The sequence below is a fragment of the Trachurus japonicus genome, chromosome 5, assembly GCF_045865225.1.
Source record: "Trachurus japonicus isolate A0001 chromosome 5, Traja_1.0".
Lineage (NCBI taxonomy): Eukaryota > Metazoa > Chordata > Actinopteri > Carangiformes > Carangidae > Trachurus > Trachurus japonicus.
In genome coordinates this window covers 8,678,330-8,704,491 of record NC_140911.1, presented here as the reverse complement: position 1 = coordinate 8,704,491, position 26,162 = coordinate 8,678,330, and the positions used below count along the sequence as shown (strand labels likewise).

Sequence of the window (26,162 nt, the reverse complement as noted above, 5' to 3'; positions counted from 1 at the left end):
CAGTGTTGAGTATGCATTGGATGTGCTGTCCTGTGCTGAGAAAGGTGCTATAATGGCTTGAACTCCAGTAATTGAGTGCTATATACCTACATGTCTACACCCCCATCCCTTCTGATTCGCCTCTCTGCACCAGGTCTATTAACATTTACATAACAATGACCACCTTCGAGTCCTCACTTCAAGTCTGTGTGTGTATGTACTGTATGTGTGTGTGTGCAGCAGAGGACATATGAACAAACGGCGTTCATTCGAGCTTTTACACTGATGCTGATGTTTGAACGCTGCATTATGCGCTTGTTAACTTTGTATTTCTTAGTCGTCCGGAGTTTGATAAATCGTGGAAAATTCATCTTGGAGATACTTAGAAGTGACTGATTAGCTGTATCTAGTTCACTAAAATGTCAGTCTTGATTGATACAACCAGCTGCTTATTATGTGTGTTGATGTCAGTCTGTGCTAATGTGTTTGCTAATGAGATTGGCAGCGAACCAGTAATATGTGAATGTAAACAGATCGACAAACACACACACACACAGACACACACACACAGACAGAGGATTGATGTCAGACGAAGCCCTATGGGTAAGATATTACTTGATGAGGCCTTGTTGAGTGAGCCAACAGCACAATAAAGACCATTGTTTCCTATTGTGGGGACTCGGACCAACATCTTGTGGATGGCACAAGAACTTCAGCACATCCACATCCACATGCATGGATACTGATTCCTTGGAGGGATGTGAGTCGTGGAGGGGGAAATCTCTTTCAGATGCTGAATGGGAAGTCAGACAATGGTGTTAGCCCACATAACCACACACACGCACACAAGCATGAACGCACACACACTTGTTTTAAATGCTGAATGTGTTCACAAATGCAGATTCCTACAAAGACATGCAGGTGTAGTTGAATCCACATGTAAACACATTAAAGGGATAGTTCAACATTTTGGCAAATTGGCCCATTGCCATAATCCCTATAGTCATAGCAGTAGGTTTGTTACCTTTAATTGTCGGTGCAAGCTATTTTTAGAACGGCGGAGCAGAGCCGTAGGCTGCTCAGAGCTACGCTACGGAGGCTAATGGGATTTCTTTGTTTCCCTCATCAAACTCATCAAATACACAATCCAACAACTCCAGAACGCTCTGGTGGACAAGTTGTGACCTGCACATTCACCACGCTATGAGATAATAACAGAACGTTACGAGACAGAGTTGTTTTCAAAGTAAATTCAGAGACTGCTTGCTGAAAAACTGCCCCTGTAGGCAACGCGCATCAGCGGTTTTGCATGAATTTACTTCTAAAACAACTCTGTCTCGTAACGTTCTGTTATTATCTCATAGCGTGGTGAATGTGCAGGTCACAACTTGTCCACAAGAGCGTTTTGGAGTTGTTGGATTGTGTATTTGATGAGTTGTGAGGGAAACCAAGAAATCTCATTAGCCTCCGTAGCGTAGCTCTGAACAGCTCGTGGCTCTGCTCCACCATTCTGAAAATAGCTTGCACCGACAATTAAAGGAAACAAACCTACTGCTATGACTATAGGGATTATGGCCAACAGGCCAATTGTCCAAAATGTTGAAATATCCCTTTAACCGTTACTGGCAATTGAGGTGCAATTGAGCCATACATGCTTTCACTCACACTCTCTCTCACACACACACAGTAACAGTCGGTGTCATATCCTTGATGCTTGAACAAAGGTTGCCTCATGCATACTCATGATACACCATTTCCCTCCACTGTACCGAGCCATCCAAGTCCTTCTCGCCTGTTTCCAGGACGATCATCAGACTCGCTCCAAACACAGTCCCTCTTCTCACCCTGGTACGGATGAATATTCATGCTTTCAGCAATTAGCCAGCACCGCACACCGCACCGATATCATATGCATGGCTGCCATCAAAGACATAAGCATGTGCATGTCCGTGTGTGTGTGTGTTGTGTGTGACACTGAGGCAGAGCGAGCGCACAAAGGCGCTGAGGACGAATGGCAGCTGCAGCATCAGATTCACTCTGAGCTCTCTCTGTCTTTTTCTGGCTGTAAAACAGAAGAGGAAATGATTTTGATGATGTGAAGTGTCTCGGCTGAACCGTGTGAGGATTTTCCCGGAGCGGCAGTTTTTTTTTTGTTTTTTTTTGCACAAAAGAGAAATGATTACAAAGTTTGTGTTGGAGTCAAAGAGTGACACTGGTCTTTGTGCATCTTTTCACATGTCTGTGAAAAGAAACCACATCAATTACCCAGCAGCAATTAACCAAGTTTCTAATCTGTATGCAAATATTTTTCCATTTCCTTCAACAACAATGTAGTTGAGAATAGGGCAGTGTGGGACTGTGTGTGCGTTTGTGTGCGTGTACAGCTTGATAGTGAGTGATCCTTATCAATAATGTCAAGATTTCCAAAATGTCAGCCGGTGCAGACCTTTACCTGTTTGCTCACAGACAGGAAGTCAAATAAACAACAGCAAACGCACAGTAATCAGCATCAACTGTGGTCTAAAATAAACTGATTTAAGTTTCCTGTAATAACAGACTGTCTCATCACACACACACGCACAAAGTTAAACACACACACACACACACACAGCAGGCCGCCCTCTCCTGCTGTCATATCCTCCATTGATAATAATGACAGTGATGAATATAGCTGGAACACAGCAAGTCATAAATCACTGGGCCTCGCCCCTTACTCAGACTCACAGCCTGAGCCTTCATTTGTGTGTGTGTGTGTGTGTGTGTGTGTGTGTGTGTGTGTGTGTGTGTGTGTGTGTGCTTGCTTATGTGGTCGTGTGTGTGTGTGCTTGTGTGTTCGTGCTTGTGTGTGTGAACATGGGAGGAAGGGGGAGGACTTGTCATGGGCTACGCATCAGTGGATATGTCCAGTGACACCTTAATGTGCTTGGCTTGTCTGAGGAACCCCCTGCAGGCAATAGCTACACACACACACACACAATAATACACTCACAACGGAGAGATGTTGACTTGCAGGACGAGAGCTGGGCCGTGTGTATCTTGAGAAGAAAGCTAAAAAACATAGTAGCAATCTTCATGCAAGGTTACTGGTGTGACTATAAGAGTGTATGGCAGTGTGTGTGTTTCTGTGTATATATACAGCACTGTGCAAAGGTTTTAGGCAGGTGTGGAAAAAAAGCTGAATGCTTTCAAAGATGGTAGTGTTATTTTTTTTCATCAATTAACAAAATGCAGTGAATAAAGGGAGGAGCATCCTAAATCAAATCAATATTTGGTGTGACAACCCTTTAGGTAGCTACACCTGCACACAGTTTTTGAAGGACCTGGGCCGGTGTTTTTTTTCCAAATATCTTGGAGCTCCTCAGATCCTTCTGTCTCTACATGTAATCCCAGACAGACTGGATGATGTTGAGCTACTGATGCTAGTTCCAAATGACACTGGCTGAATGTTTGGGGTTGTTGTGAATAAATTCGGGTCCAACCAGACGCCTCACTGATGGTATTGCATGATGGATAAGCATTCTGACTTAAAGAGGAACTAAGCAGGATTTCTCCCGGGGCTATGCTACATTTTTACTTTCATTAAAAAGCTCTGGAGTAATTATGATCATTAACTACGTTGCCTTCACCTGGCGTCTCATGGCTGAAAACCAACCTTACAACATCAGTGTACTGTAGTACCTGGCCGCCGCCCCGGTGTCCAAGCTCTCGTCTCTGCACACCGCAACACAAATGCGCTCTGTAACCATAATCTTTTGTTTATGACGGTTAAAACTACACAAACACACACTCCATAACATCGTACTTTAAGTTATGTAACGTTATCCACCGCTCCATTTATTGATTTTTCGCCGGCTTCGTTGTAAACAAATGCACATGGGCGAGAGGAGTGTAACCAAAACAGCGGAAAAGCGAGCGGACTTGCATAGTTTTTTCAGCATTTTTTCACACCTGCCTAAAACTTTTGCACAGTAATGTATATATGTGTGTGTGTGTGTGTGTGTGTGTGTGTGTGTGTGTGTGTGTGTGTGTGTGTGTGTGTGTGTGTGTGTGTGTGTGTGTGTGTGTGTGTGTGTGTGAGAGCTGCATCATCCTTCTTTAGCTCAAAACAGGGCACCTCCAATCATCCCTCACATTCCTCCTCGTTCCCTCCATCAATCCATACTTCTCTCCACAATGTCTCACCTCTTTCTCCTTTTTAGAGGCCAACAGTGTGTGTGTGTGTGTGTGTGTGTGTGTGTGTGTGTGTGTGTGTGTGTGTGTGTGTGTGTGCGCGTGTGAGTTTAAGTGAGAGTGAGTGAGAGGACAGAGAGAGAGTGAGGTGGGGGAGGTGGGGGGTGTATATGGGGGTGCAGCAGCAGCAGCAGCAGCAATAGTGAGAGATCATTAAAAACATGGGAATGGGATCAGTAGAAGGCAGTTGAGAGGGGAGGACTCAATTTGGGCTTAGATGAAAACATGGGAGCATGTATGAGTGTGTGCGTGTGTGTGTCTTTGAGTGTGTGTGTGTGTGTGTGTGTGTGTGTGTGTGTGTGTGTGTGTGTGTGTGTGTGCAGCAGCCGATGCACGGATTTGTAAAAGCAGGGCTGGTGGAGGAGGCATAGCGGTGTAGATGGAGGGCAAAGGATAAAGATGAGGGTAGGACGGAGAGCGAAAGAAGGGAATTGCCCCCTCTAGTCATTATCGCTGGAAAGGGGGTTTTAGCTGGGAGGTCTGGCAACCGCAGCAAGCCCCCCGTTCTGCTTAACCCAAGCCTGCTAACCATTAACGGGGATCAAACACAGCCAGATGAAGGTGTGTGTGTGTGTGTGTGTGTGTGTGTGTGATCAGAGTATGTGCGAAGTTTTGAAGAAAAGGGCATGATGATGAGAGGGGGATGGAGACGGGTGTAAATGGGAGAGTGTGTGTTGTTAGATGTGAAGCGTGTGAGCCTGAGCGTTTGTTTTTTGTCTCGTATTAGTGTGTATAACTAAAAGTGTGTGTGTTATGTGTGTGTGTGTGTGTCCCTCATGCCCTTAGCTGTTCTAGCTGCCAAGATAAAGTGGAGCAGGTCACCAAGTCACAAAGACACACTCAACACAAACACTAACAACAACTGTGTCGCCACATGGAGCTGCTGAAACCGTTTCCAACGCTGATCCTCGGCAATAAATGTTCACCATTTCTCTTGCGCCGCTAATAAACAGCTACACTGATTCAACTTTCTCTCTATTTGACTCCTTCTTTGCCTCATATATTGTATGATGTCATCATATAAGATATATATGATCTTAACAATACACAGTTGTATCATAAAATTTGCCAGCTGCTCCTTAAACTTTGCACCTGATTCAACACAGCCTGAGGTAATGAGTGTCTATGCAGCGTTACTCAATATAAAATATTCAGAGAGAGTCTGACTCATTAACAGAGTGAAACTATTTCCAACTTTTTTTCTTTTTTTAGAGAAAAGGTTCTTGTGTTTATTTTTCAATTATGTTCTCGATTCAGCATTCGAGGAATTTACTGTTTAATTAGCCTCATCATGAATCAAGTCTGAGTAAAATCAGCTTTAAGTCAGAGCTGAAGAAATCCTAAATGTGTGTTGTTTCTCCGTTGGATTGGTAGTCATGTGTCCAAGTATCTGAGCTAAAGAGCTACACACCCTTTTTCCAGGCAGCCCAGATGTTGTAGATTTCCAGTTTCGGCAACAACAACAGTTAAAGTCTCATATCTCAGTGAAGAATGATCAAAAACTGGCCCTGGATCCTTTTTTTGCCTTGTTATGCAACATTAAGAGGAATGACCCGAGTGCTCTTGCTTGTTTTTGCTGGTTGATGCAGGAACTCACTAGGTATCATACTATCTGCACTCACGCCAAAAATATTTCAAACACAACCCTGCTGTAACCACAACAGTCGTTTATTTGGAGGACGAAAGTGTGTATCACAGATTACCATTGTAATTACTGCGGCTCCGGTCGTGAACCACTGGGGCCTTTGGCGAAAGAGCAGTTTACATCCAGGCTTTGGATTAACAGGCGTCAGAATCGACTTAACTCGCCTCAAACACCTTCTCCTAAAACGGACGCACGGTCGCTGGCCCTGCTGTTTAATCACAGGCTCTTTTTTCCCAAAGCCCGTTTTAGATCTATTAAATTCAGACATATTCACATCATGTACATCCCCACTTTCTTTCCTCTCCCCTCCCTGCGTCTCTGCTTCCTTCACTCACCACACTAATGAGACAGAAAAACGAGAGGAGCAGCTGGGCCTGGGGAGCAACAGAGATGCGACACGCTCTCCTCCCCCTCCCCCTTCCCCTTCCCTTCCCCCCTCCCCTTCCTCCTCCTCCTCCTCCTCTTCCTCCTCCCTGTCTCACCATCAAAGTAGACACAGCCCTCGCCAGCGGTGGCACTGGTAATGACCACAGGCACACGCACACATGACCTACAACACCGCCTGTATGTCTGAGTGTGTAATGTCTTGATTATTAGAGAACCGTCATGATGGTTATGTGTGTAGGTGGTGTATATATGTATGTGTGCGTGTGTGTAGCTTGGTAATTACACCCAGAGGGAATGAGTTGTGTTGTGATTGTGTGGTGGGCAGGTGGATTAAGATATACAGCGACTAATGTCTAATGGGGTGAGGTCTGCTGCTCTGGACAGGTGGACCTCGACCGCTGTGGAGGAAATGATTGTTGCATCATGCAATACAGCAGACTGTGTGTGTGTGAGTGTGTGTGTGTGTGTGTGTGTGTGTGTGTGTGTGTGTGTGTGTGTGTGTGTGTGTGTGTGTGTGTGTGTGTGTGTGTGTGTGTGTGTGTGTGTGTGTGTGTGTGTGTGTGTGTGTGTGTGTGTGTGTTGGGGCTTATGGGTGCTCCCAAATAAAATATGCAACAGGAGTCATGCGTATTAACAAGGCATTGTTAGCCCCATGCAGTCACCTGTGGTAACTGCCGTATTAAGGCATGCTAATGATGGATATGGGTGGCTAATGATGGCTACATATAGCACATCATTACAGCGCACACTGTGTCTGTGTGTTTGTGTGTTTGTCAGACTTTCATTAATTTGATTCCATGTGACGCATGTTGCCATTTGGTTTCCTCATCACAGCTGCACAGAAAGACGTGTCATGTGTAACGGAGTTTGTGAGTGTGTGCGTGCGTGCGTTTCCCCAATTAGTGCATCTTTTTTTGCACTTCATCTCCAACCGAGAACTCACCTGTTTATCAGTCAGTGTGTAGATGTGCTGCTGGTCCGGGCTGAACAGCATGTCCCTCAGTAAGGAGCTTCCAGCCTCACTCACAGTCACCTTCTCATACAGCACTGCTGGACGGTTGGGACTCACTGAATTTACCAGGATCTACAGGGAAACACAGGAGGAGAGACATTTAGAAAACACATACGACATCATAGCAACTGTACTTTCAAATACCAAATATATGAATGACTCTTTCACGATAAAAGCCTACAGTACAACCAGCTGTCCTTACAGTAAAAGCTTTCATAGTAAAAGCCTTCAAAAAGATAAGCATGATGCTGGAGGACAGTTATTGTATAGTCTTAGCAAAGCTAAAAAATAAGTGGTCATTTAATCAAACACACACAATTTATCAATTTCTTCTATATTTCAGCACAAACATGGGAAAATTAGATGAAATACTTAGTTTTCTCACATCTCCTTGCAATAGCCACACAAAACGTATGTCACACTGCGCATTTTCCCTCAAACCAAAGCTTCAACACAGTGTGGTCTCTGTATTATTCATTTTTCCCTCAGCTGGAGGAATAGGCTGCATTAACTTCAGCTCCAACAGGTGGTTATTATTATAGTGGTAGGCAGCGTGAAATTATCAAAATTTTTGGTAAAAGGTTGAAAGCGCCTGCTTTACAGAGCCTTGTAAACAGCTTAATTGAGAGGCTGTGTTAATAGCAGTATTGAATATAGTATCATTATTGTGAACCGAGGCATAATTACAGTGGTACACGCATGCAAAGGAACATTATTGACTGGATAATGGCGTTATTACAACCGTAGAAACGGCTGCTCCATTCAGCACCTGGGAGGAACTAATGAAAACACCTGTACAAGTGAAAAGATTTCAGTTTTTATATAAAGCCCAGAGAGAATAAGAGTGAGTCACTATCTTTCTGTTTCAATGAAAACTTAATCACCCAATACACCTGAAGACAAAAAAAACTGTTTATCTCACAGTGCAAGCAAGCCAGTGCACGCACACACACACACTCACACTCACACACACACTCACACACGTGCACGGATGCTCAAATTTTCTTTGTAGGCTTTGGCGAATAATTTGCCCCGATATGGAAAGTAATGGTTGAGATAGGAGATAGGAGATTGGCTGTCTGGGATGTGGCTGTGAGCCAAAGTCATCTCAGCAGCAAATGAAAAGCGCAGAGCGACGGGGGGTTGGGGGGGAGGGGGGGCAAGTATCAGCTCTCCATTACTGGTCTTTGTCGACTCGCGCTGCTATCAGCCCGTAGTGACAAGGAGGGGACAGCAGGCAACGACTAGCTGGGAAATGATACTGAACACACACACACGCACGTGCACATACACAAAAAAAAAAAGATACGCACAGACAAATAGGTTCATACCCAGATAGATGAGAAATGATAAGATGAAAACACACACACACATATGCATACACTAATATGTGCTTTGATAGTCCATGTACACACATACGCACACGCACACACATAGAATCACAGGGGTGGTGAATCACAGCGCACACTCTTTGCGATGAAAGAATTTATTTACAATCTCACCAAAAGAAACCAGGGGCAACAATTCCATTATCTCTCACTGCCAGTGAGTGTGTGAGAGAGAAAGTGTGTGTTTGTGTGTATGTGTGTGTGTGTGTGTGTGTGTGTGTGTGATAGAGAGAGAGAGACAGAGGGAGAGGGGGAGAGAGAGCGAGCGTGCTCATGAGGCTGTGATAAAGCACTGAAGATGAGAGGAAATATGGATGTTATTATCTAGATAATGGGCCCGTAAACAAAGGATACATTTCATTCACGGACGGTTCGCCTCTACACAACCACACACACACACACACACACACACACATACATACACACACGCATATACATACACATACCAACACACATGGCAACGCAGTTTTTAAGTACAGACAGCTGGAATAAGGAAAAATGCTGCCTGACACACACACACACAGAGGTGAAAGAATAGTTTTTGTTTTGTGGTGTTCCCGGCATCATTTTCTCACTCTAACAGGAAAAAAAAAAGAAAAAAAAGAGGAGGCATTACAGTTGGCAGCCACATCTATCTCTGGACCAGACGCCCAAGTCCAGTCCAGTTCACCGGCTAATGACCAGTCCCAGCCTCGTCTGGTTTTTGCACAGAGAATAAGAGTCTATCTTTCCGTCAGCGTTCCCGTCTTCTGTTTAGATCCGTCTGATCTCGTCTCTCCATCTCACTTTGTCCATTACCGACTCCTGCAGCACCTCAGGAACAAACCCACTAACAACACCCTTGTCTTTCTTTCCTTTTATGTCTTTGTTTCACTCAACCTTTTCCCCCTCTGTCTCTGTCTGTGTGTATGCAGATCATATGCAGCGCTAACATTTAAAAGAAAGCGTGCAGCGAGAAAGGTGAGAAAAGAGAGGAAAAAGAAGAAGAAGAGCAGGTGAGAAAGAGCAGGTGACGTGTGAAAACAACAGGTAATAAATCATCTCAAATCGATTTATTCCACGGGGCGCTGCAGCCGTGGCAGCCGGCGGCCGGAGAATATGGAAACCAGAGAGAGAACAAAGAAGCTGTGGAATCTGTCGGCTGAGCAGATGGACGGACGGATGAGATACATGAGGAGCGTTCGTCTAATTCAATCGATCTGAGCTGGAATCCAGGTTACAGTGTCTTAACCAGGTTAACTGGGTGGTGGTGGAGAAGAGCTTAGTGTGTACAATCCATTGTGAGCGCGTGTGTGTGCTTACACGTCTGCACATATGCGTGTCTGTTTTCACATTTTTCCACCAACCACCTGTAGCGCGTTCAAACGTGCGCAAATCTGTTTTTTCACACGTGTATGAATTCACAGGTTCATGTTTACATTCATGCAGATGAATGTTTGGATTTGTGCGCGTACGTGTGTGTCTGTCTGTGTGTGTGTGTGTGTGTGTGTGAGCCGAGTGAGGAGATCGATGCAACAGTCAGTGATGATGGGACGTGCTGCTACTGTCTCATTGTCTCCTTTGTATTGCTCAGCTTTCTGCTAAGTGCTTGATGGATGGACTGGCAGAGCGGCGCTGTGCTTGTTTGCAGGAAAAGCCCCATCTCTCCCTCTCTTGTCAACATGTGTAATGTAACATTAACAGATCCTAAACACATTAGAGCCACTGTCTTAAGTAAGGACAGAGCATGGGGGGTGGGGGGGAGAAGAGAAGAGAGACGAGGGTGACGAAGCAGTGAAAGTGAAAGAGTGGGGAATAACGAGGACAGGGAAAGAACAGCGGAGGAGGAAATTACCATCTTTGCATCTGGAAGCCGTTGATGCAAAACTCTACATGTGACTTTTCATAACTACTACTCAGAGCGTTTCCATGACCTACAATTGTTTTTTCTTCCTGGAATGTTAATGTTGTTTTTCAGCTCAGCAAATCTGGGAGTAAAAAAGAAGGTAATGGGTGTTTTCCACTACGGTTGTTTCCCCTGGAGAGAAGTGGCCCTGCTATGCTGGAGAAAACAACTGAAAACGGAAATCTACTGCACTAATAAGTCGTAGCTGCATCTCTATAAAGTGTGCCATTTCTTAAAAAACTCATCAACATTCCTCAACATAGAACACGCTTCTTGATTTTCAGGAACCTTGCATAATCCTTGTATGAACAAAGATTGCAACCAAGTACACCAACCACCAAGAATTCCCAACTACCACCCTGCTTCTTCCTACGACATACAACATCCATTTTTTTAATTTTTATCTCCTCACTGAGCATTAACACCTCCCTCAACCCGCCGATCCACCCAAAAGCCCCTAATGCCTGGTTTTATCTGTGCCAGGCAGGCCTGGTTAGCTCTGATAGACACACAGGATAGCTACAGCCGGTGATAGAGGGGGGGGCTGGCGGTGTGAAGGTGAGAGAGTTGGCCGATAAGACAGTGGCACGTCAATGAGAATGATGCCTGTCATAGCCGCGAGTGACAACTGATGGAGCTTGTGTACATGACAGTGAGAGGCAGGGAGAGAAAGAGAGAGAAATAGTCAATCAGGAGAGGAAAGGGAAGAGGTGAAGGGAGGGACGGAGAGGAGAGGAGAGGAGAGGAGTGGAGGAAAAGGAAAAAACTTTATTCACAGGAACACGTGCTGTATATCAAAACATTGTTCTATGCAGGAAACGTATTTCTAAAATGGTAACGAACGCTCCGAGACAATGGATCGGCTTCACGTAGACTGGAACAGACCGGCCCAGGTGTCTGAGAGCCATAACACACCAGCATGAGCACATAGCTCAAGTAATGGCTTTGACATTTCAAAGCTGATTTAGAAATGTGTGCGTGTGAGAACATAAAGCATACCTGGCTCACTAATAGCATGTGGAGACACACATGCATTGCACACACACGCACATATACCACCTTTTTTTGAGGGGTAACCTTGACTTAACTAGGTCTACCCATGCATAATGGCAGCAGACCCCACATTCCTGACTTTGATGTGGAAGAAGGGGCCCACAAGTGTCTGTGAATGTGTGTGTGTGTGTGTGTGTGTGTGTGTGTGTGTGTGTGTGTGTGTGTGTGTGTGTTGAGGGGGTCCCGGTAGAGTGGGGAATTCAGTGTGGCCCTCTCCAGAACAAAGGGAAATGAAGGAAAGCAGCAAGAGGGAGATGGACGGGGGAGATAAAAGCAGCCTTATAGTCAACGGGCTGTGGGAAGGAGTGAGAAAGGAGGTCACAACAACGGACGACAAGTGTGTGTTCGAGGACCGAAATACCTCAGTAATGCTGTGTGTCCTAACACACCACTTGGCTTTCCTGTTGATGATACGCCCCATCGTTCATCATTCATGTTTAATTTCTCCGTTATTTCCTCGTTTCCCAGGAGGCTCCCCCCTCCAGCCTTGGCATGGAAGCAGCTTCATCTCCTCTTTCTTAACCTTTTTCTGCATTTAAAGATCATGTGACACGATCAAAAGCCCCAGAACATCCACTAAATGGACATAGCGGTAAGCTTATATTTTTCCAACTGTGGTTTCCAAGGTCAAGAATAAACTCTGAGCTGCAGATTTTGAAGCCAACAGGGAGGAGGGGGTTCTTGAAACAATCAGACGACATGCTGTTACTCCGTATTATTATTACTGTTTGAGGAGAAACTTCACCCTCGCCCCTCCTCACCCGTCCAAATACATTCATACAACATTATCCTGCACTAGGCCGAGGCTATATACCCTAATGACAGATCCATGTAAACGTCTCCCATATCCTCTCCGTCCCTCTTTAGACTGTGTTTTCTATCTGCAGCAGGGGCGTTCAGATAAAAAAAAGGCTGAAATCACTCACTTCCTATCTCGCTGGGAGCTTGGCAGAACCTGAACGCAGCAAGACACAAAACAAATCCATCAATTGTTCTCGAACAGCAACAGTTGCCATTAAAAATATTACAAAAAAAGAAGAAGCTAAACGCCTTTTTCTTCTAGTTGAATGTGTGCATGTGTGTGCGTGTGTGTTTTTTGGGCTATTGTGCTATTTTAAGTAGGAGTGCTGTACGAGGCCACTGAGGAAACATTAAGAACTTAAACTAAGAAATGCACAAATACACTCCGACACATGCAGACACAGCTTAGTGAGCGGATGTATTCTTCTTTTAATACGGCTGCCACGCATTATTTGTGAGAAGAGATATATGAAGACATGTTTTGATGGAATAATAAGTTACTTTATCTTGCAAAAGAAGAAATGTCTCTTTATCTCCCGCACTGTAGCTCCAAGGTGCTGTGTGTGTGTTTTTGTGTGTGTGTGTGTGTAGGTATTTGCGTGTTTGGCAGAATGGTTAGAAGCTGGGAGCAGATGGAGCATCACACATGAGCGAGTGATCGCCCCGATACGTCTATGGGGGCAAATCCCCAACCACCACCACCACCAACAACACAATACTCACATATATCCACACACACACAGACACACACACAGTTCTAGTCGACACACCGAGCAGCTCAGAGTAAACCTATACCATATGTGGGTCAGACAGTCAGAGAGCGAGCAGCAGCTTTTCCTTCAGCAGCACCGAGACAGACAAAGAGCTATGGTGACAATGATGGAGGAGGCGTGCGCTCTAACACACACATACACACAGTCACACACTAATACGCACACACACACACACACACACAGTGGAATGTGAGTGCAGCTGCTATCAAAACAGTGCGTGTCTGAAGTGGGTTATTTTAAGGTTTGGGAGGTAGAGCAGATACAAACATGAACTTAACACTCTTATTTTAGTTTAGAAAAAAAAACTTTAATTGGGACTGTATTTGTAAAAGTGTGTCACTTCTTTATTTACAGGACATAGTGAAAATATTTGAGGAAGTGAAGACACAATGAGGCAGAAATACTCTTCTACAGGTAAATGTCATACAGTAACTAACAGTGGCTCTGAAAACACGCACGACACTAATGCACAGTACACGTCCTGTTCTGTACTTAAAAGCACAAAGAGGTGTGATGTCTCCAGCGCTCGTCTCTTATAATCACCGCTGCATTAAAAGGTTTAACGAAAGTCATTTATTTTTATCTTTTAGTCTTTATCTATGACGACTGTTCATTTTCTAAAATATCTCTAATGAGGTCAATTATGATTCTTACAACACAAGAGGAACAGTATATTTAAACCGTGGTCTTTAGATCCCCCCTCTTTTTTATTTTTTTTAAGCTGCACCTGGCAGGTTTCATCACAGATCTTGAAGTTTACATTACGAACTTGTCAATGAGTCGAGATATGCGGCCGTGTAATCCGGCGTGTTCTGTCATATCGGGTTACTTGCTATGCCAACTCTTATTGACTGGCTTTGGTATTCATCCGCATGTCTACACCATGGTTATTCATGTGTGAGGCTGTGGCCTTTCACCAGCAGAGCTTACAAAAGGTCACAGACTCACACACACACAGCTAGAGCCTCACACACACACACACAGACACACACACACACAACAGACTGAAGAGGAACAGGAAAAAACAAAACAAAAAAGGAGAGGAAAGGAACAAAGCCCGAGCCACATGTGGAGTAATTCTCTCAGCACACATGATGCTTGTATACAATGTAGTGTAAACATGCTGGAAGAACGTGAGCAGCTTCAACAGCAAATTAAAGCTATTCATCACTGTTGAGGCTTTTAATCCTCATGCTCGCTGGAATTAAAAAGACCTCGTCATCATCGCTCCATTCCTCTATCTCCACCCGGTGTCTTACATCCTCTGACTTTCTCCTCGATCTGTTTCCCTCATGAGTTCACCTCTTCTTCCGCTCCTCTCTACCTTTTCTCCCCTCCACCACCACCACCACCTCCCTCCTCTCTCCCTCCAAATTAAATGCCTTTAGCTAGCAGTCGTCAGATAAGTGTGTGTAGCGAGTTGCTAGACGCGGCGCAGCAGCGGCATTTCATCTTCCGACCATCACTAAATCACACTAACTGAATCATCTGCATGGAGTTACACACACACACACACACACACACAGAGGCTGAGTGTGAACAGCACTGCATCCACAGAGGTGCTTTACTATGACTGATTTTATCAGCTGTCTTGCAAACGGGGGAAGAAATTGCACCACAACATTATCATATACAATAAGATGAGACTTGAAGATAGAGCTTTCCAATTGAATGCCTTCTTAGCGTCGCCATTCAAATGAGAAAAGACCTCCTCTTACATTGAGGCGCAACACAAATCCCTTATGGGATATCTCAAGCGAAACAATATTACATATTTACATCAAAGAATGCTGAGAGGATATTTATGTTAAAGAGGTAACGTGCACACATTTAAAGACTAGATTTAATATTGATGCAGTTATGGGTGCGTGCATTTAAGAATAGCAAGCTGGCGCATGATCCCTGCCAACCTTTCAAGCCGGTGAGGGAAAAAGTGAGCGCTGTAAGCTAACAAGCTGCTGTGGCCTTATCAGACTGAGGAAGGTGGGAAACTAAACAAAGATTGGGACGAGTGCAAGATGCAATGAGGGGGGACAGATGCTATCATATAATGAGTGTGTATGTGGCTTTGAAGGGAGAAGTGGAGCACATACAAACACAGGAAAGGATCGGCTGGGGAGTGTTTGTATTGAATGTGTGTGTGTGTGTGTGTGTGGGAGTGGGGGCTGTGTTTGGATGAAGAAAAAAAAAGTGTGTGTGCATACAAATTGTGTGAGACAGTCTATCAATTTGCATGTGAGGCAGAATGCTTGCGTGCAGCGAATACAAGCAAGTGTGCAATCGTGTGCATCAACATTAGTCACATTAAAAAGGCATCAATTAATAGCTTGAGGAAATGAAAATAACACACACACTAACACACACACTTGATGTGACACTATGCAGTGTCGCTTGACCCACCATTTACTGACTAGATCAGCCATTCACTGGGATTACAGCGAATAGGACCTCATCTTCAACTGTAATTACCAAGTTAGGTGTGTGTGTGTGTGTGCGTATGTGTGCGCATGTGTGTGTGCGTCTTCCTGTGGGAGAGCCAAAGTGATTACATGGCCACTGGTGCCTCTAATAGCATCTTTTAGGGAACGAGAGAGGGGGAGATGGAGAGAGAGTGAGAGAGAGGGTGGGGGGTGAGTGATTTCCATCTTTCTCGGGAAGGACCAGAATTATGGTGGAGGAATTCTACGGCGGTTAAGATGTGGGTCTGTTTTGACTGTGCCGTCAGAGTCAAGAGTGTGCGCTTGTTGTGCCATGTGCCATGTGTGTGTGTGTGCAGATGTCTGTAATGGATGTAACACAAGAGGCTAATGGGAGCCAGGCCAAAACCACACCTCACTGCAACGTGTGCCAAACCATTCCTGGCCACAAATGCCTGCCTCTCCTCCTCCTCTTTCATTTCTCTGTCTTCCCCTCTGTTCGTTTTATTTCACCCCTTCTCACTGAAAGTATTTCTGGTTTTTCTTCCCTTTCAACTTCTCTTCCCTCCTTCTTTTTTTATTTTTTATTTTTGTTTTGACACTTTCCTTCTTCCCTTTAGTCCTCCTCCGTTTCCTCGAGCACCCGCCCCCGTTCCCGTCCCTTCACAGTATCTTCCTCTTCTACAATAAACAAGGCAAAAACCTTACTCAGCTCTTACACACATACACACCGCAAAGTCCCATGAAAAACAAAATTGAGCGAGAACAGAAAGGGAGAAGTTGATGTAAACAAAGTGGAGACGAGCGCATGAGCCACAGAACGGCAGAAACCAGCGACGCAACATGTTTTAAATTGTGAATAAAGTTGCTGGTGACAATCGAAAGCTCGGTTTGTTTAAATGAGGAGGATTTTTTTTTTTCTGTGGGGGTAGGGGATGACAAAACACATACACACAACACACACATACACACACACATAACGTCTGGCAGTTGTGAAGAACGAGGAATGCAGATGGTGTTTAAAATGAGCTTTTATAGTGTGGTTTAGAACGATTTACAGCAGTGGTCGGCCTGTGTGTGTGTGTGTGTGTGTGTATGTGTGTGTGTGTGTGTTTAATCAGTGAGTGGCAGTCTGCTAGCATGGCACACTGTTCAGAATGTGGTGCAGTGAGTTTGGAGTTCAAGGAAGATGACACACACATACATAGGAACAAAACCCTTAATTCCTCCTCAGGCTTCACTTTTGTTTCTCACTTTTCTTCTTGTTATTAGTCAATAAAATATCAGATGATGCCCGTCGCCATTTACCAGACCTCAAAAGTCATAAAACCAAAGAGGAAAAAAAAAAAAAAAAAGCTGCTAGCTAGCATGCTACATGTCCATGAACCAGTATTAACCGTCAGTTAGTGAACAATAAGCTCGCTGTTTATTCACAGGACATATTTATGCCGTTGCCTCCTCTTTGAACTCTGCAAATCATTTTCCTTTTGTGTAGCGTTTTACACTCTGACAAAAGGAGAGATGAATAAAAGTAGCACGACCAACACAGCTACTGCAATAGATTCTTCTATTTTAGACTCCAGAGTTGTTGTTTTTTTTCGCTCAAAGGTCACGATGGCCGACCGACTGCCAGAGTTGCAAACTCGTATGTCAAAGTTCAGCAGAGTTGGAGTTCCCTTTTTCTTTCTCTTTTGGACAGTATATTTATGACTCTTTGTCTTATGGACACAAAAACATAGAAAACAGATATTAGGTGCAAAAAAACCCCAACAATAAAACAAGTTGTTCCTCAGCTAGAATACATTCTTTCATCAAGTGGTAATCCTAAAAGAGTAAATATCTCCATTGAAAGTAAATTATGACACAATATCCCATTCATCAGTTTTACATAGTTCCTGTCTGGACTGGAGAGTTTACACGAAACACAGAGCAGGATTTACACCGAGGGAGAATTCATCCGTCTTCTTTGCCGTTGATCGAGTTCATACATTTCTCAAAAGAAATCAATGATTCCCAGACGTTGTCAAACATTTCCCTTTCTCTAAGTATGCCTGTCCAACATGAGACTCCCTACGAGCATCTGCTCAGCCCATTGTTTAAGACTTGGCCTGTAACATCTGAAGAGATTCATCAAATGCTCGTTTCAGGACTTATTTCAAAACAAAGAGTTGCTAACAGAGATCATGTTGTGACTTATTTTGCGCACATCACCAACCTGTTTGTCAGTATCCGTTTCACACGCAGAGGGAGGTCACAAGTGCGGGTTTAAGTCAAAGGTATAAGTGTGTTTGTGTGTGTCTGCATGTGTGTGTGCCACTCCTGGTTTCTTCAGTTGAGGAGGCACATTCCTGACATGACTGCCCTAATCCTGCCCTTTAATACACTCTTCTACTGCCTCTTCAAACGCTTTGTGTGTGTGTGTGTGTCTGTGTCTGTGTGTGTTCATGTAGTATGTGCCTCTGAGTATGTTAATGCCTCTGTATGTGTGAAAGCAGCTCTGCGGACAAGTGCACACACAACGGTCTAATCTCGTACCACCAACACACTCCATATGGAAAGACATCGGCATGGCAACCTCATAACATACAGCCTAGTTGGGTAGAGAGGAACATGTGTGTGTGTGTGTGTGTGTGTAGAGTTACAGGATAGGATAGCGTCAGGGAGGGAGAATAAGTGCGCAGAGAAAAAAAAAGACCTTGGGTTTGAGTCAAAAACACCAAACTGTGTTGTCGTGTCTGAGTGTAACGGCGATGCGGTATGTGATGTGTAGGTCTGCTGGGGTTTCTGCCGTTAGCTTAGCACGGCTGGACTCTGTTTGTGTTTGTCCATCAGGCAGAACTCTTGTTTTTCTTGGCGCGGGGGGCTGCTGTCATGTCATGCCTTCTGCTGAGAGCTGGAGACAGAGAGATACGTCCTGATGGATGAGGTTATGAAGTTGTTGTGCAAATGTTTCAAAACTAAAAAGCATCAATTCTACGTGACTGAGTGAACTTCACTGCAAAAACTCAAAGTCTTTCCAAGAATTCTTGTCTCATTTCTTGTCAAAATGTCTCATTTCTAGTCAAAACTAATCTCTTTCCACTTAAAAGACTCATCACCTTAAAAATTAACTTGTTTTTAGATAATTTCAACGTTTCAAACAAACTTTCACTTGGAAAAAGTAAAAAAAAATCTGCCAGTGAAAGCAAGTTTTTTGTGCTTGTAATAAGAAAGAAAAACTTGATCCATTATCAGATTATTTTACGTGAAAATATACTTGAAAGAAGCAAAAAGTGTCTAAAAACAAGCTACTTTTTAATGTGATGAGTCTTATTTTAAGTATAGTGAGACTTGTTTTGACTAGAAATAAGACAAATATTCTTGGTAAGACTTTGAGTCGTAGCAGTGTTGAGCGAGCTGCACACACGTCTTCAAAAGAAATCAGGAATCCACAAGGAGTGAAGAGGGGGAGGTGGTTTACAGATTGTGGTGATTAATGATTTTTTTTTGCAAAGGTTGGCTTCGTGTGTGTGTGCACATATGTACTCAATAACTCATGTAATGTAAAAAGCTGTTTTTCACTTCCTTCAGTGAAGGTTCCCGTTCTGCATGTCCACCCATAAGCAAAGACAACATCAGGTCCTGTATGAAAGCAAAAGCCTAACGGAGCATTACAACAAACAGGACAAAGTCCATCCGCTTCCTCCTCCTCACCCTCATCTCTCTATCCTCAGGTGAGGCCACCCACTTTTTTAGATTGCTAACTTTTCATTGGGGCGAATCCAGAGGAAAGTCCCGGGCTTTGGTTCGGGCCTGGTGCCATCTCTGACAGTGGAGGAGGAGGAGGAGGAGGAGGAGAGGAAAAAAGGAGAAGTGGGAAGGCTGCCACTGACAGGAACACAAGTGAGAGAGAGTCAGAGCTGGCTGTCGCACCTCCGCTTCACTATTTCAACGCTTATTCTTCCACCGCTTCATCTCTGTTAATTCAACGTTCATCCCTCTCTTTACGTTTTTATATCTCACTCCATCTCGCAGCTCAGTTCCCATTTTTTCCCTCCCTCCTTTCCTCCTTTCCTCCCTCCCTCTCTCCCTCTCTCCCTCTCTGATTCCCTCCCTCTCTGTCGGCTCATTCCACTCTCCTAGTGTGCTGTAATGGTCCGCTGGGGCGGTCTTGGCTGCTGCCCACCAAATACAAAACGAGCATGACTGATTCAAGAGCCAAAAGAGTGAACCGGACAGAGAGGGAGAAAACGTTGTTCTCCATCTGTGTGTGTGTGTGTGTTGGCGTTAGGGGGTGAGAGAGAGAGAGAGAGAGAGAGAGAGAGGGACAGCGGCAAAGGGGAAACAAGTGAGGTCTAGCACAAGCTGAAACAAAACAATTAAACGACTGAAGGATGAGAGAGAGACACTGAGCTGCTAGCGTCTTCCATAGAGAGGACAGGGAATAAGGGACCACACATAGCTCTAACTGGACCCTATTAAAACACACTCTACACTGTGTGTGTGTGTGTGTGTCTGTGTGTGTGTGACAGAGGGAGGGGACAGCTGTGGAGAATACATGCCGACATTTAGCAGATGTGCTACTCGTGTGGAGCCACTTGTGCACGCGCAGACGCCAAGACATGACCTAGTCCCCAAGCGTCACATAATCCCTTACAGTCGTGATATTACTCATTAAATGACGCCAATGGAAAAGGAAAAAAAAAGAGGAAAGATACATTTTTGACATTTCGAAATTAACAAAATACTGTAGTTACTCAATGTCTGTTTCCTGGTTATGGGTCATTTTCAGTGTAAAGTTCCATTGAAAAACAAAACAACGGTGAGTTCATAACCCCAAAGAGGATTTTGTAAAAAGATTAAGATGGAGAAAATTCTTCTGTAATCTTAGTGTATGAGCTGAGAGAAAAGCAGCAACTGTTAACAGATAACACACACACACACACACACACACACAGATATTCTTATGGGTGTTGAAAACCAGTTGTGCCGCTGTTGTTTAAACGACTGACCTGACCTTGATGTTGTTTAACACTAGATGTTAAATTTGATCTAACTTCACCTGTCTCAGTGATGGTGGTGGGGGAGTGTGATGTTTTACCTTTATTGGCCTTTATTGTTTTTATTTTTATTTTATTTCATTTATTCTATTTGTTTTATTATCAATACTGCTGATTATGGTTCTATGCTTTTATCCTGACTGTTTTATCTCACTCCGTAAAGCAGATCAGATCTACCCTACCCCCTCTGTAAAGCACTTTGTAACTGTGTTGTGAAAGGTGCTATACAAATAAAGTTTAATATTATTATTATTATGATTATCATTATGTGTCCCGCCACATTCACACACACACACACCCTTCAACACTTGGCCTGTTGCTATGAAAGTTTGTCGCTTTCACAGAGTTTGGCCTCAAACCACGAAAAATAAAAAATTACGTCTCATCTCCCTGCAGTCGAAGGAGCTTAGTGGAAATTAAACCATTCACACACACACATACACCACATTGTAGTCTGTGAAAAGCCACGGCGAGCACAATGAACCAGGAAGTGGCTGCAGCGTTCTCTTGCCCGCGGGCCCAGCTGAGTCGACACATCGTATGCTTCTATATGTGGCCTGCGCGCTCGGCATGCTGCACTCAAATAACGTTTATTAATACCTCCGCTGCTCAACTAGTGCCACTTTATACGGCCTTATGCAACCGCAGGGTCACAGAGAGCAGGGACAGAGAGAAAGAGATAGGCGACGGCTGAGAAAGTGTACGTGCCACTCTCTGGCATGCGTGCACACAGACACACACAACATGCCATAACAGCAATGCCCGAGCAGCCGGTACGACCAGGTGGAGGACAGATGCCCCGCCTCTGGTTTGGCCTGTAGCCATAGAAACACAATGGCAGCAACAGTCTCCCTCAGGGGAAGCTGGGGACCGGTTTGGTCGACACCCAGAGCGCTGCAGATGATACGGCCCACCCACGTCCAACCACATCCCTGACAAATTGTGACAATTAGAAGCTGTAAAGTGTAATCGACTTGTTTTATGTTTCTGCGGGAGCCCGGCCCCCCTCCGTCCTAGGGCCGGACGGCGGTCACACAAATAGCCTGGGCAAATCTGGCAACCTTCAAATCAACTTGGACATTACAAAGAAAACCAGGAAGTGTTTGTTTGCAAACTTTGTAGGTTTTCCGTGAGGCCTTTGTTTTTAATGGAGTTGGTTTCCCACATGGAGGAACTGTGTTTACATGATTTACAGTACATGAAACTGTAACTAAAACATTATGTTGTAATGTGTTGAAAGGGCTGAACTTAGCGCGGTCCCACTGGCTCCGAGAACAAACCGAGAGAGAGGGGCAGAGCTGAAAAAACAGAGAGAAACACAGAGACCAAGGGAAGGACAAAAGGAGGAATGATAGAGGAGGAAAAGACAAAGAGAGCCGAGTGATGAGTGTGGGACCTTTTGAAATCGGAGGCTGCCGGCTGCCAGTTACCAACAGATAATGTGTGCATGTGGTTTGTCTGTTTGAGTGAGGGAGAGAGATGAAGGTAAACACAGGGAGAAAGAGAGAGTTCGCCTGAAGTGGTGGCCAGCTGGGTCAGCTCTGAGTGAGGGAGGATTAGACAAACCTACGGACAGAGAGAGAGAAAGAGAGAGAAAGAGGGGGATGGTGTCAAAGAAAGCCTGTAGGAAAGAATGATAGAAAGGCAACGACAGCAGATGATGAATAAGGGAGATGGAAATGCTGACTATTAGTCACTTTCAATGGGGAAGAGGGAGCCGGGACACGATCTGAGCCTCGGCCAGGAGCGGAGAGGAAGGAAGGAAGAGTGACATAAAGATAAATCTGCAGTCTGCTCTGTTTTTCTTTTTCCCTCCACCCTCTGCAAGTCTGTCCGTCTCATCAGTGTCTTCGTGCGCGACGGTAAACTCGGACTGAGGAGGAAACAAAGCAAGAAGCAGAAAGTGATGGAGTGAGGACAGACTGACTCTGGGATACAGTCAAACTTAAGCACCTGCAGCCGTTCAGGTGTCTGATACTCTCTAAAACAAACATGCACAGACATGTTCACAGTTCAGTCTGTACTTCTCAACTCAACCTTATGAAAATGATCAGATTTTTTTCCCAAAACTGACCTCCATGACTTATTTTTTCATGTTTTGTTTCATTTTTTTCTACCCCTTGCAGAGAGGGGATTTTTTTTCCCCTCCCTGTTTATTTGTGTTTTCTATTTAAATGCTGCTGACGTTGCGACTGTTCTCAGCAGAAGTGGTGGTTGAGTGATTCATTCCAAGAAGCACAGCAGTCGTCATTGTCCAGTAAGCTCATTTAGCCGACTGTTTATATAACAAGAAGAAGCTTTTAGCGCGGGAGTTAGAGCCAAACACACTTGATAAGAAACGGCAAAGGCATCAGGATACTGTGCACCAGCATCAGCATCTCAGGAAATGCCTCCAGTATCAGAGGATGTTTTTTTTTTTTTTTTGGGGGGGGGGGGGGGACAAAGCAGCCTCTGACACATGTCACTGGTCATTACATCTCATCTCCTCCTCGTCCTCTTCCTCCTCCATCTGCATTCTCCCTCCCTCCTTCAGGGCACTGTGCTTAAAATAAAGCTTAAGAAGAAGTGGAAGTTAGTGATAATTGTGTTAAGAGTTAATGTGTGTCATCGCTAAACATGCACGGTCAGGGGGAGAGAAGGCCAGACTTGTGGGAAAACCCAAATAGGGAAGAAGAGGAGGAGGAGGAGCAGGAGGAGAAGAAAAAGGATGGCAAAGTTTCCAGGCAGTCAGCTGAGTGCACTGGACTGTCACAAGATCGCTTTTTATAGAAGTGCTCTTTGTTTTGTCTTTTGCTTTCGACCTCTTTCTTTCCATCTTTCCAACCCCAACACACACACACACACACGCACACACACACACTATTAAAACATCTGCCACCTTATCTTGCCCTTTCACTTCCTCCCGTCTCACTCCAACTGCCCCACGCCGCAGGGACAGGAAGTGCGCACAGGCAGGGGAAGTTGTCCACAAGGAAAGCGGAAGGATATATTACGTCCTAAATTACTTTCTCACACCCAATCACACACACACACACAGACTAAGATCAACATTCCCAGAGATACGGCGTGTTCGGAGGTGGTGCTATGTTAATTACACACTGACACACAAAACATATTGATAACCCCATTTCAGCTGCTGCTCACTCCACTTGAGGCAGCGGAGAAATTGAATACCCGCTCTCACACACAGTTTATGTTGATGTCATCATACTGTGACTGTGAGTCTCATGTGATCAGATTATGTAAAAATCAAAGAGCATTAAACTGGAATTGAACCGCCACAATGGTAACTGAACTGTTGTTTACACACACACACACACACACACACACACAAAAAAGATGATGATGCACTAGGGATGTCACCATTATAGATTTTCTTGGTACAATTATTGTCAGAGAAATAATCACGGTATCACTATTATCATGATTATTATGCATTATTAATTTCACAACACTATGAATGCATAAAATCAAATATATTCAAAATATAATTACATTACTAATTATTTATTAAATTAAAATATTTTAAAGCAGAAGTAAGCGATCCAGTCATTTTGGCTAACTTTCTGTCAGCCGATGGAGTTTGCAGTCCCCGCCCTCGTCCCTACGTCACCACATTCACGCGCATCCCTTGGCTGCACACACAGAGAGGACCGCCCCTTTATGCTGTTCTCTCTCCTCATTGGATAAAGGTTGTAGGATACAAGGAAAGTTTTCTCCTCGGCTTACAGCAGAACAGAGTGACTGACAGACCTGTGTTTCAGACCAAACACTCTATATAAGTGATTGCCGTCGGAAGATAGTATAACTATTGAAGACTTATATTAACACAAACATTCCACTTACTTCTGCTTTAAGTATCTATTAACATAGGACCAATTATAAATCCCCCATGGGAAATATTTGAAATATTCAAGTCATTAATTGTCATCTACAACAAATGTTTAAGTTTATTTTTATTACACATGACATGCTAACATTTAAACTCCTACCAATTCAGTGTTACATTAGGTTAACAGACCAGTATTTGTGCATTTACCTTCACTTGGTTCCGACATCATCTTTTTTGGAAAGTGACGGTATTTTGGAAATCTTTACGATAAATTAATTGTGGCGTTTAATACCGCAATTAATTGTGAAAACAAGTAATCGTGATTCGTGACATCCCGTGCACCAGTCCCGACATAGACGGCGCTTACTCAGTCTTCCTCTCTTTCTTCTGCTCCCTGACTCATGTAAACACACACAAACACACACCTCATGAAACTACATAAACACAAGGCGCACTAATAGATTCCTCAAAGAGAAACCACACGTAGCTATTAGCTCATTATACACAGAAGGAGCGCGTAAGAAAGAAAGAAAAAAAAAACTCTCACCACTCACACAGACTTGCAGTCCCAGCAGACTGGACACATGCATAAACACGCAAAAACACACACACACACATACACATCATTAACCAGCAGCATGGAGCGCTCAGCAGGATTTAGAGGACAATTAAAAAGCTCAATTAGACTTATATTCTTATTTCCAGAAGTGAGCGTGTTACAGATGGCGTGGCTCGCTCTTTGCGTCTAAAAAACACACACTTTGCCGGTTTCCTCCTGGGAAGCAACACAGAGGGAGAAGCAGAGAGAGAGAGAGAGAGAGAGGAGGGATTTGATGTAAATATGTCTAATGGTGCTTCTGTGTTTGCCAGGCTGTTGAGATAAGTGGCCGGTGAAAACGTATCCCACATCCTTAAAACGCAATATTGCTGATAGTAATATGATATCGCTGTTTTTTTGTTGTTTTTGTTTTTTTTTTCAAAAAGGCAATTCACATCTATGGCTTGAAATCCCTCTGGTATCGTTTGTGACTGTAGCCGTGGATAGAAAGCGTCTGTTTTGTTCCCTTCCTCCATCATTTCCTCCCTCAGTCCTTAAACTATTTACAGTCCTGCCTTCGAACACGTTGCCCATTTTCTCCGGCTCTTTCTTCCAAATGTCCCTGCTTTCCTTTCTCTCCCTCTCTCTTTGCGTCGTTTCCAGTAAAAACTATGTATCACAGTCCCATTGTCTTCCTCTCCTGCATCCTCCTTCTCTTCCAACGCCAAGTCTGTTGAGTCAGCCACTGCATAAATCTACTATTTGTGTGTGTCTGTGTGTATGTGTGTACTTGGGTAAATTGCTGTTGGCCAGGTCACAAACTTTGAATAGACAATACCGTCCCATTCAGAGAAAACACACGAGACACACACACACACACAGAAACACACATGCAGAAAGGCAGATGGTACAACCTGTGGGTTTTCCACAGCCTATTTGCGGAAGGCCGATGCTTCACTGTCCGCCCTAACTAGGCACACACTCGAATAAACACACACACACACGCTCACACATGCAGAGAGAGGGCAATAAATTCAAACCGGCACAATACAGCCCCCGCAATGGACATGGTGGGAGTGACGCCCGATGCCAGAAAAACATACCGAGTCCCCGAGTTCATCTGGAGGTAAACTTGAGTCACGCTCACAGGAGGGCGAGAGATGCAGTTCCCCCGACGACCGAG

At 44.3% G+C, this 26,162-nt stretch overlaps 1 protein-coding gene across 4 annotated transcripts in view; it reads right to left on the bottom strand.

Moving 5' to 3' along the window:
• The window catches only part of plxna1b (plexin A1b), a 198,054-nt gene that overhangs the window by 104,112 nt on the left and 67,780 nt on the right, over window positions 1-26,162 (bottom strand). For all 4 annotated transcript variants that reach the window (XM_085775985.1, XM_085775987.1, XM_085775986.1 and 1 more), the window contains exon 4: window positions 7,185-7,325. In XM_085775985.1, coding sequence (XP_085632111.1) covers window positions 7,185-7,325 — 141 coding nt within the window. The remainder of the gene's footprint in view (window positions 1-7,184; window positions 7,326-26,162) is intronic.